This window comes from Polyodon spathula, chromosome 2 (genome assembly GCF_017654505.1).
Source record: "Polyodon spathula isolate WHYD16114869_AA chromosome 2, ASM1765450v1, whole genome shotgun sequence".
NCBI lineage: Eukaryota > Metazoa > Chordata > Actinopteri > Acipenseriformes > Polyodontidae > Polyodon > Polyodon spathula.
Genome location: NC_054535.1, coordinates 79,100,621 through 79,113,254, shown reverse-complemented (window position 1 = coordinate 79,113,254; position 12,634 = coordinate 79,100,621). Strand labels below are relative to the sequence as shown.

The 12,634-nt window shown below is 34.2% G+C and overlaps 1 protein-coding gene across 9 annotated transcripts in view; it reads right to left on the bottom strand.

Moving 5' to 3' along the window:
• The window catches only part of LOC121301569 (mitogen-activated protein kinase 10), a 73,749-nt gene that overhangs the window by 20,028 nt on the left and 41,087 nt on the right, over window positions 1-12,634 (bottom strand). For 7 of the 9 annotated variants that reach the window (XM_041231080.1, XM_041231088.1, XM_041231104.1 and 4 more), the window contains 5 exons: window positions 9,112-9,241; window positions 7,912-7,970; window positions 6,293-6,431; window positions 5,199-5,364; window positions 4,404-4,475 (listed from right to left, as the gene is read on the bottom strand). In XM_041231080.1, coding sequence (XP_041087014.1) covers window positions 4,404-4,475; window positions 5,199-5,364; window positions 6,293-6,431; window positions 7,912-7,970; window positions 9,112-9,241 — 566 coding nt within the window. Of the gene's footprint in view, window positions 1-768; window positions 841-4,403; window positions 4,476-5,198; window positions 5,365-6,292; window positions 6,432-7,911; window positions 7,971-9,111; window positions 9,242-12,634 lie in introns of all 9 variants that reach the window. The other 2 variants (XM_041231071.1, XM_041231096.1) reach the window with 1 other exon arrangement.

Below are 12,634 nucleotides of genomic sequence, written 5' to 3'. Positions count from 1 at the left end.
TCCACAAGACTCCTGCTTGAGAAAGGTGGTGCTGGGGCCATCATTAGCTTCTTAGCGTTAGATGTGCCTGCTAAGCCTGCTAGGACCTATTTGTAACACCTCATTCCTTTGTGTTAAAAATGCAAATTAAGGTTATTTGCCCTACTGTGAAGCTCTCCATTATTGAATTGCAGCTAGCTCACAAAATCTATTCCACGAAAGACAGAAATGGGTTGCTACTGCAAAGGGCCTTATATTTATGTATACTGCTTCATGAGTTATTTATAACTTGGATGTCAGTTTAATTGTTGCACTGTATGTTAAATGTGCTGTAAAAAAATTAACAGTCTTCTATGATGATTCAGTACAGCTACTGTATGTTGTGTGAACAAGGTCTTTGTTTCTGTGCTCTGACAATGGTGTTGTAAACTCATAGCATCACTTAGGGGTCAATTTGATCAATGTATATCATGCAGGGATACACCAGTTGTATTTTATTAGAGCATTATACAGCACTGAGGAATCACCCTGGAATGCATCAAGGATCTACCTGTGGTTATCTCAGGACTACGTCTAAAATTAGGTGGTTGATGGAATCCAGGGTCATTCCCCAGTGCTGTAAAATTCTCAATAAAATGTGCTTGTCCTGACAGAATATAGGGTGATACAATTCCCCCTTAGCAATATTAGCTATAATTAACTATAGTATGCATCAGATTTACATGAGGCTATTTAAAAAAACAATAAACCAGTGTAAATGTTGGAATCACAGGCTGCAAGGAAGGATACGATCAGTGCCAGGGAACAACACAGTACCTCTAATCATTTCACCAAAGATGCACCCCACTGACCACATATCAACTGAAACCAAAATAAAATAAAAGGTAAAGGGCATGCAAATCAGAGAAAAAAAGCTAAGAGTATAAAATGTAAAAGATCTATGCATAAACATTTGTCTTAAACATTCACTTGTTTCCTCCAGAAATGCATTCAAATGTAACCTTTCTATAACCATCTTGTGATATTAATGGCATTTACCTTTTCTATTTACAGGAAAGATTATAATACTTTTTTTTTCACTACATTTACTCTGTCAGACTATGATTAATTAACAATACATTACACTACTGTAGATATCATGTAGGGAATGAGACACAGTGGGTTTGGTGGTGATAGTCCTAGTGGAACGCTAAGAACCGGGTCATAAATGTACCAAATTCATTATCAATGGCATGGTATACATGTAGCATAAAAAACAAGTTTCTTATGATCTCACTATGCTCTGATGATGTTACCTTGATAAGGCATTTGTAAGATAAAATATTAGAAAGGGATGGGTAAATCCACTTAACATTTATATTTCAAATCCATTTTTTTACTTTTGTATTATTCATTTATACAATGTATGTATTTAGGATAGTCATAATTAAATTTAGTCTTGTCTTTAGGCACTATTCATAATTATCATTAATGTAAAAATTGCATATTTAATATGTAGGCTATTGTATTACACTGTGGCTTTAAATACATAAAAAAAAAAAAAAAAAACTGCTGCTGTATATTATATCCTGCAATTGAATGCACATTTCCTTATCTTTCTCAGATATCTAAACCTTTTAAATACAGCACATCAAAGCAGACATTTAATCAGTAGGGCTTTAACTTCATATTTTGGAATACAGCTGCTTTGACGTGACAAACCAATTACATTGCTTTACAAAAGTTTACACAAATACTCACTTGTTACCTCTTTAGAAAAAAGACAAAAATTATAGTTCGATAAAACTAACAATAATCCTTATCTCTGATTCTTCTTTAAGACACATACCCACAAAGTAATACAGCATGGAGTTGTATAGATTGAAATATTAAAATGTATCTTTGGGGCTTTTTGAGTCTCCTAAGACACAGTGTCATTAATTGCAATGAATACTTTACTGCATGTCTAAATTAAGAGAGATATAACATACCAAAACTCTCTATATATAATTACATAAATACATGCATATAGCTTTGAATATGCCTTATACATTATTAAATAATATAACATGGCTACTGCTGATAGAACTGTTTATACAGTAACAGCTACAGTATTACAACTGCATATATAAATCTACTGAGAAAAGACACATACGGTTTGTTGTAGATGTCAAGTAGTTTTTTAAAATTAGAAACCAAAAAACATCTGATAAATGCTTGGACAACAACAAATGTTTTGAGAAAATATCAAATAATGAAGCCCATACAATCTCCAGATTTCCAGCGATGTTTTACAAACTAAAGGGAAGGTCTGTGGCTCTCTGAAGCCTTTTCACTTGGGTTGCAGCTGCCCTCTGCTGCTGAAAGCACTTGAGCTATCAGCAGGCATTACTGGTTAATTACACAATAATATTCCAACTACAGAGTCGCATTATCAAGTCAAGTCAAGCATACAAAATCAAATCCTGTGTGCAAATAATTAATTACATTTACCACCTAAGGTATTAGAAATAAGCAGGTACATGACATGCACATCATTAAAAAAATCTAAACGTTCAGTTCTCTTATGTACAGAGGTTAAAATAGTATGCACATAATCCTATTAGAATTGCAGTTAGTCAATTTAGAATTGAACTTGCTGCTTAAACCATACTAACTAAAGCTGTGGTCCTCTTGTTTTCAAGAGGTTAATGGGCCTCTTTTTTTTTTAGGTCTTTAATAAAGACACTCATCATGTGTGCACTGTGATATCTCTAGAGACATGGGTCTTGACCACACGGTCTTCCTTTTAACCAGAAGGTATATAATGTGATTAATCTAATAGTCTGTCAATGACAGCTGTCACAAGAAAGAAATCTTCCCTCATCTCTGTAATGACAGCTGCTCTCATTATTCTTCCCTTCCGCATATCGTTTTTATATTCCTGCCGTAGCCACAGACTAGAGCGTTAATAAAATAAGCTATATCCCAGTTCAAAAGGTAGAAGATGCTTTCATACCACTTCATCTCATTAGTAGGGAACGTCAGAACCCCCATGCGGTGTATTCATTTTCCTTTTACAGCAATTAGTATGTTTTCGTCTCTGATTTTGATAACACAGTTGAATTATATAAATGCTAGGATCCTAAAAATACCCTCTGTTATTCTTAAAATGTGTTACTTACACGGTTTTACATTCTGCATTTCGTTTTTTTTTTTAATCAACTGTTGAAATAAACAACATGTGATATAAACAAACTTTGTTAGCAACCTAATAAATAATTATGAATGCTGAACAGAAACAAGTTAATAGTTTGTTAGCAAAAAACACACAGTTACGTGAATATGAATATAATAAATAATAACCATATACTGCAGTACATAGCAAAAGGTTAGTATTAATGAAATGGTTATGGAAACCTAACATTTGTGGTCAGGATGATTCAGAAGTGTTTTACTATACAGAGGTACCTGACAGGTATATACAGGCTGATGCACAGTATACATTTATCTTTGAAGACTCACATAAAAACAAGAACAAAATGTGGTGTCCCGTCAATATGAAGTTGTGACATGTGATTTCCATGGTAACCCTAATGTTATAGTAGGTTCCTCGATGTTAGAATCTTTTATATTGAAAATATTTTTTCCCAAGCTGAAAAATATCCATCTCAGTGGTACTGTATGAAGCCACATTTGATCAAGCCTCCACATCATTACAGTTATTCCATCTGGGCAGTAATGACCTTCAGGCTGTTTCCACTACACATTGATGGAATGTGGCCAAAGTGTATTTTGCCACAAATTATATTCCCAAAGGTTACAGTGTGGGCTGGATTAATCAAAGACACAATCACAAGCCCTTTTATAACTGTTACGTTTTAAATGTGTAATATTTTAATTATTAACTAATTGTTGAAATGATTGTTGCGTAAAAAAGAAATTGTTCTGATTGTTCTTATCGTGATTTTGTTGATGAATCAACAGTTTTCTGTGGATTTGTTGTACAAACTGTGGATTTGTTAATCAACAATATATCGGACCTGCACTCTCGTTTTCTTCAAAGCCACATAGCCACTTTAAGTTAGAAGATTTGTATAACTATCAATGAAACTATCAAAAGGATCAAAGTGTGATGTAACAGAAAAGTTTTAATAAATACTTAACGTTTGTTGATGGTACCTACTCTCGAATTTCCGATGCATATAAATAAGGTATAAGGAATGAAAGGTGAAAACAGATCACAAAAATACCAAGTGTTCACATAGTGAGCAGTTACTATTTGTTGATCAAATGTTTGCCCATTCTTCCCCATGCATTACTTTGATGTGCAGATCGTTTCATGGTCAGCCATATTCAGGAATCATGACTGTATCGGGGAAAAACTTTTTTTAGCCTTTACTTTTTTGTTTTTAACATGAAGGACACCACACGAGATATAGCTGCTACATACAGCACAAGGATACAGTCCCTTCCTGGAAAGAGGATTTTGTGCCGAACCATTTCTCCCATAATGCACCCAACAGACCATATATCAACTGTAGGTACAGAAACAGGTAAAGTTGCAAGGAAAAAATGAGACGTTAGAGTAAACAGATATTGCTGACAAGGAGAACGCGAAGAATGGTTGGGAAACAGCAGTTGTTATAAATAAGAAACAGTATTAGTAGAAACAGAAAAGAACACAGACTATCCCGCCAAGGCTATAAGTAACAAATAATGCCTCAAGGGCAATGCTATGAGATGTAAAGCCCATACTATTGCTGACCCCAAGGTCATATGTCAACTCTGTCAAGTGTAATAACGTTCCCATAGGTTCACCTATAGGCTACAAAGGTCAGTGTCTGCCATCATTTACAGTAAGGAACAGTAAATATTACTTTGATACAGGTCAGCATTCTGCAATCCCTCATTCCAACAGAGCTATTGACATAAAATAATAATCCATCATGTGATCAAATCCAAGCAATTTAAAGGAAACATAGTACAGCCTGTTCCACATTACTTGACCAAAGTGTATATATTTTTATTTTGTATTTAAAATAGATTTCACTTAAATGTATAATGTGCCTTCTTGTGAGAGTCATATCATGCTGAACAGACTACTGAAGTGATAAATATATAGCCTTGTCTTTAAACTATAGGGTATATAGCAACATGCAAATGTAATAAATGACTCACATATAAGGTTAGTTTACAATGTTTAACTTGGATACTGCATATATTCCAAACTAGTACACATAGTTCAAATTAAGTCCTACCATTTTCTTTGTATCCCATTCCCAGAATGACTTCAGGTGCCCTGTAATAGCGAGTCACCACATATGGAGTCATCATGAAGCTTGTGCCTGCAGTTCTTGCCAGTCCAAAGTCAAGGATTTTAAGCGTACAATCTGACTTCACCACAATATTGCTTGGTTTCAGGTCCTTTATAGATATTAGAAACACAATTTACATTTAGCGCTATTAGAACCAGGGCATTTATTGACATATTGTTTTTGTTTTAGAACTGAAGATCTAAAGTAAGGTTGTGCATATGGGTGTTTATACAGTATCTGTGAAGTGAATAAGCAATGGGCTAAAATGGTTCTTGAGCACAAATCTCTGACTGTGTAAATACAGTCGTATTAAAAAGAAACTTGTAATAACAACAGTAATAACCACGCATAAATATTAAATAAACCTTTACAGAAGGGACATATTGAATATACTGTATTTGAAAATAAGAGCCCACAATACTACAGCATAGGCACAGAACTGAGAGGGCATTCCAATACTCATGACAAATATGTACTTTGGGCTGTGCAAAAGTTGCTTATTTGCCTAAATACTAACGCGATTTGTAATTTCAAGCAAGACAGTTAGGGACTTTCACTTTTTATTCATATGTTAAAAGGTTTACATTTAAGATATATACTTTTAGGGTGTATTTTTCTTGTTGGTATTAGCATGGATAAACCATGTCATTAAAATATATGTACACAGTGCTGTTTAAAAATAAATATTTGGAAGTCAAGTAGTGTAGTAAATGCGGTTATCTTCAGGTAAGCAGTAACAATAGATCAGTAATAGGGACTAACAGGTTGTCAGATCTTAACAAACAGGGAACACTTACAAAAGCACAATACTGAAGAAAGCTGTATACACTCTTGCTTACAATAATCCTGGTTTCTGACCCTACAAATACTAAACCATAAAGACTTTGTACTGTACATATTCCACTGAAATTTACAGCACATGTGTAATGTTATTTAAATGCTTGGTTGGAGCAATGTCACAATTTTGATATCGGCATTGGGCACTAGACATCTTTCTTTACATAAGTTAAACTGCATTTTCTCTCAGACACACTCACCCTGTGGATAATGCCTGCTGAGTGAAGGTGTTTGATGCCACACAGCATCTGGTAGAGTAAGTAGGACATCCTCTCATGGTCAAGCTCCATCTGAATCACTTGGCAAAGGTTGGCATCCATTAGCTCCATTACCAGGTAACTGCCAAAAACCATGAGACAAATAGATGTTTTACTGTTTTATACCTTTGCAGGGTTGCTAAGCAACTTGTTTCACCACATTTATAGAATCCAGGAGGAACAATCATAAATAAAAAACATAATCAGAGAATTTGTGATAGAAAAGTTCTATTTGAACTTGAAACTGGTGTATAAATAATCTATTTTGAAGCAAGGTCTGGTAGAATGTAATATTAAATGTCTACGATCACGTCAGCTGCATTTTTATTACAGATATATTGATTTTCACTTGATTAAATTCATGCCTGTAAGGACTGAATTAAACCCAGGTCAAATACAACTCAATAACTCCGGAACAAAAGGGCAAAAGACACAAAAGCAATCACTGAGTAAAACTACCACCATCAAAAAATAACAGACAAAATATTTAGGTACATTTTCAGAGAACAAATATATTAAAAATGCATTTCATTTAAGCTTGGCAGCCACAGTGCACTAGGTTAGGGTGTTATCATGTAAAATAGCAAAAAAAACCCTATTCCAATTCAAAATTTGATGTAATGAATTGCAATTTTAAACCACAAAAGAGAACTCCCTTTATGAATTAATTGTACTGTCCAGTGTTAAAGGTAAATGCGGTATACAGCAGTCATTTTCTACTACAGTATATTAAACGATGAAGCACCTATACTTAATAACCTAATGGCCTCATGGATCTATTTCCTCAGTTTAAGTGTTTCTCAGCGCCTTCAGTTATACAGAAAATTGTTAAATCAATGTGTTCACATATAACATTAACTGACACATTTAGCATGCATTTATACTAATAAATAATATTCTTTATAAACTGCAATCCTCTCAGTTTTCATGATATTTCTATTTTAATGGAATGATAAGAAAAAACTAATAAGCAGGCATAAGCTTATCTTATTAAGAACTGATTTTAAATTTGTTCACGATTATACAAGTAAAATCAACATAGTATTAATAAGGAAAAGTGGCAATAATATTATTTATTAGTTGACAAAAAATTACAAACTTGTAATTGCCAGGCATATACTCCTACCACTTTCATACAAAAAAAATGATTTGAGCATTGCAACATCTAAAGGATAATAAACCAAGTATTTATAATAAATACTGTGAATACCCCCCCCCATAATAAATAAATAAATAAATAAATAAATGAAAACAAAACAGTTTATCTAGCTTATCAGTTTAATATTGTTGGTCTACAATCATATGTTTGGCAGGGTTCCCAGCAATTTAAAATCACTCTTTTGAGAGAACACATCAAAATACATTTTCAGAACTTCTTTACATTCAACTCTGTCAGTGCTCAAACAACATCGTCCCCACAGGTTACTGGCAATGTAGTTTTTTCCCAGTAAAGTTCTACCTGCTTAGACTAATTTTCCAGCAGCTTTAGCGTTTTAAAACCAAAATGTTTTTTGCACTTTTAAAAAAAAAACATATATTGTGCAACAGTGTCTTTTACTTACACATCCTGGAACTCTTCTAAGGATTTCTGTGATGTAAAAACATTTAATAAGCTGATTATCTGAAAGAGAAAAAAGCAAACAAATTATTTGTCAGGTAAAATTGATCTTTTGAGTCACATAAATTTCTGAAAAGCAATGCCAGCTGGTATTAATTGTTTTGTGCAACAATTTGAAACATGTAAAGAAAATAAGTCAGACCAAAAACTTGCACTGGGATGCATTAAAAAAACAAAACAAAACAAAACTAAAAAAAAAACTAAAAAAAAAGACAGTAATCATTCCTTGCTGTTCTTCTAGGATTTAACACCAGAAAGCATCAAGTTTCTCTGTTTCTTGTATAACAGACTATTTTCCAAGTTTTTGAAAGGTGGTATAAACTAAAGCAATGGAATGTAACATGCTAAAGACATGTTAAAATAAAAGCAAAGCATACTAGCAAACAGAAACACATGCTTGTGAAATGCATATGAATAGAGCCCGAAGCTCTTGGTTAGAGATGACCCCTTCAAGGGCACTGCTCAATTAAATGTTGTCAGTGCTGGATGAAAAAGCACTTGAATTAGCTCAGCATCTTTTCTCAAAAAGGATTACTTTCAAGAATGTTAACAAGCTAGCAGGCTGTGTAAATTGGCATTTGTTTTTTTCAGTTCTAGATTTTGCAGCACATAATTAAATAAATGTCTTTATGTAAGCTATTGGTTTTCTTTGATGAGAAGTGAATGATGTATAGGTTTGCTTACAGTAAGAATGCAGCAAACACATTATACAAATCCCCTCACAATCTTTCTTAGAGGGTATCTCATGATTGTTGACATTCATTTCATATACCTTTCAGAGCTGCTGGAATACATGTAGATTGTTAAATTCCCTAGATATAATATTAATCACCCTTGATGAGTAAGCACATTTCTGCTTTACTGTACATGTATTCATTAGAATGTGTGCCTTACTGAACAAAACATTAAATGCCATGAAGGGCAGAGGCTGTAAATCACTGTGCTGTTATACAGCACAGCAATTCAATCATTAAGATACTGTGATGTCACATAACAAACTCAGAGGATTCGAGGCATTCTTTCCGCAAACTATCAAGTGATTTGTACAAATTAACCATTTGGTGTTGTTCAAAAAAGAATAAAACAGAAGACATAACATGTCTAAATGTTTTACCAAGTTTCTTTCTAGTACAAAAATACTTACATTTTTATGGTTGACACATTTCATGAGCACAAGTTCCCTATAAGCCCGTTTGGCGTGGGTTTGGTTCTGAAATGGTCTACTGAGCTTTTTAATGGCCACATTTCTATCAAGGACAGCATCATATCCAGCACTGCCAAAGAGAAAGCAAAAGACAAGCAAGCAAAAGATTTAGATTCTGTTATATTCTGTTCTTACAAATATTTACAAATACTGTATGAATTATTTATGAAACAACTGCATTATTTATGAAATGGGCGTTTTTGTGAACAAAAACAAAACCTAATCAAAGGGGAGTGACACCTCAGATTGAATGGTTTGTAAACATGAAACAAAATGAACTTTTGACATCTGTATGATTGATATCCAGATGTTAAAACATTGTCATAGTGAAATAGGTAATGTTCACTGGACACCACCTATAATGGAATTTTATTAAGTTAGATTTTGTGTTATGATAACACTAAACATGTGAAGTCCAAGCTGAAACGCTTCATAAGATAATTAGCTGTTGTAGCAGCAGCAGTAAGATTGCAAGCACCCCTCACAAACAAGCTGAATAATGACTATTACTCAGAAGAGGAGGTGGCTTCAAGTAGAATACCCTTTTCACTCCACAAGGAAGCAATTCCACATCAAAGAGTGGTAAGAGTTCAAAGGCTTTCCACACAATAAGTCAACTATAAACAGTCCATCCCAGCAGTTTTTCATCCTGTAAAGAAAAATCCTCTCTCCCTTGCAGTACATTTTGGTGATTATATGGTCATTTTTTTTCTTTCTCAGAGGTTAAATAAAGAGTCTACTTTCCACAGTATTTAATGTATTATGCATAGTTTTTTACTGTATTATGCAATTCTCTGTATTTAAAGTATTATGGATTTTACACAATTGTTAAAAATATTAAAATAAATATGTTCTAGATTGCTCTTTTATAAAAAAATGAAACATAAAAAAATTATACTAACAAAGAGACCTTCAATTTTCTAATTATATGCTAAAGTATGCCCAAGGAGGGGCAATCTTACTATTAGTGATACCCACTGGGGGGTACTATTTCCCTGAGCATGTACTGTGCATATTCACAATATCCTCAAACAAGAACTGAGACGAGCCAGTATGGGCACGCCTGTGTCCCAGCACATGGATAGTGTATGAACAGTATATTACAGTATCCTATTCTGCTTTTCATTAAAAAAAATAATTACTATAATACTCTGGAGAAAATTCAATAGAAAGTAAATTAATCTTCGATCTGCTTCCTATTTTTCCACAAACAACACAATACCACAACAGTCTCCATGCAAAAGTTAATTGATGATAAGTAGATGGAATGTTCCTTTCATTCACTTATTGGACAAAGTGTCCATTAGAAGCACAATCAAATCCAAAGGCTACTATCTTTCTAGGAAAGTACAGTATTAATCAGAACTATGGCACTTCTAAGAAGGTAGTTGTATTCCCATAATTACATGATTTCGATGTTGAAAATACACTTTGTCTTCTGCACTCAATATTTTATTTATACCAGTGTAGTGGAAAAAACTATGACACACATTTTAAATTTCTCATTAGCCCTAGAATTATTATCTCTGATCCCCACTTCTTCTGTTGAATATATTGTCTTGTACTGTATGCTTCCATTTAGAATATGCAGCTATCTTAAAGGTAAAAGAAAATGAAAAGTAGCTGCTGCCTCCAGGTTTCTAATCCCTTCATGTATTGGAGTTCAAACTCACAATGAGACCTTGTGACCTGCAGCAACTCTATCAGGATGCTGCAGTCTACATAGTGCTGTATTCAAAATATTGTGATATCCTGAATTAAATAACAAAAGAATCTCAGCACTACAGGAGCGGGACCAGTAATGATATTAGCAAAGCACCTAATAACCGCTGAGTACAGTATATGGATTTTAAAACATTAGTAAGCACTCCTTCAAATACCCTACGAACAGGTATATGTATTCCTATATACACAAAATGAGTATTTCAGATGAATATTTCTGTATTCCAATTGCACTGACAGGCAGGACAATCCTAGCAAACATCAACAATATTGAAAGCAGTGATCGGACCTGGAAGGTAACCCCCCCACCCCCACCCCCATGCATGTCAATCACCAGTACAATTGCAGTTACCACTAATAACCAAGAATTAAACTTCTTAATGCAGTCTGAGCCCTGCTTTTAGGTTTATGTCCTCCTCCCCAGCCTCCAACTTCATATCAGGGTGATGGATCGACTGAGCAGTGACTGAGAAATATCTGTCTGCAATAACATATCTGCAATAGCATATTTCTTTAATGCTACAGGTGTCCTGATGGAATACTAAAGGCCAGATTGTCACACCATAGAAAAAACTACATGTAAACCCACTTTGTCTTCTGGCTGCACAAACCTTGTATAAAAGACACTTCCTCGTGGAACAGGTTTTACCATACATTTAAAGAAGTACACTAGGTCTGCTAGGCTTTAGAAACCAGGATTCCAAACCAAATTTTCCTCAATGATTTTCCTTTTTATTTTCAAACATAAAATTATGGTGTAGTTTTGCAGGTGTGTGTGTGTGTGTGTGTGTGTGTGTGTGTGTGTGTGTGTGTTCAAGTACAAGAAATAATTCCAACTGCACCTAAAATGTAATTACAGTAATATTAACAAGCTGTAACACACCTCGAGTTGTACTGCCACAGCGTACATGTGTTACTGAGGCCTGCAAGTACTCAATTCTTGTACTAAAAACATCACCTTTTTTCCCCTTCTTTTTTCCCCTTTTCAATTGGCAAAGCTCTTGAATTGTAAAACACAGGGTCATGGAGCTTTGCCTACTAAGGCTGTTTGTGTTGCTGGTCAGATTTTAAAAATGCTGTAACAGATTAGGCTTAATGATGCACTGCTTAACATGACACAGATCTGTCCTGTAGTGGTGATTTACCAATATGACCTGAATATGAGAGAACCCTGGTTTCAGCTACACTGTGTGAATGTAGTTTGCTGTCTGTGTGCTAGAGGTGTTAATTTTTCCCATGTACAAGCAAGAGTTTAGTATATTAATACTAATAAACACTTAGCAATTCACTAAATGTTTAAGAAAACTGCAAAGTTCATTCAGTATGCTTTTCATTTGCTGTTAATGCAACAGTTTATTTTAGTGGTCCGTATTGTTCTGCTAAATGGGCAGCACTGTTTTAGCACAATTTTTAAATGTGGTTTTATTTTTTCATTGCATGAATTGGTCCCTAATTTCTTGGTCCAGTTGACACATTTTAGGCATCAAACAGTGTAAACGTTAAAGTTTGCTTAACTAAAATTAGCTTTCAAATATGCGTAAGTGTGGAAACCCGATTGTGTACCAGCTTTGATACAGCACTGCTCTGAAGACTGATGGATAAAAACAACAAATTATGGGTGATGGATTAACAGCAGTAGATTTCTTAAACCCTTTTTTGACCTTAATTGTCAGAGGCTCATTGAATCTAAAATGACAGGTACACAAAACAGCCATAAAAAGGTCAGGTGTATGAGGATGTT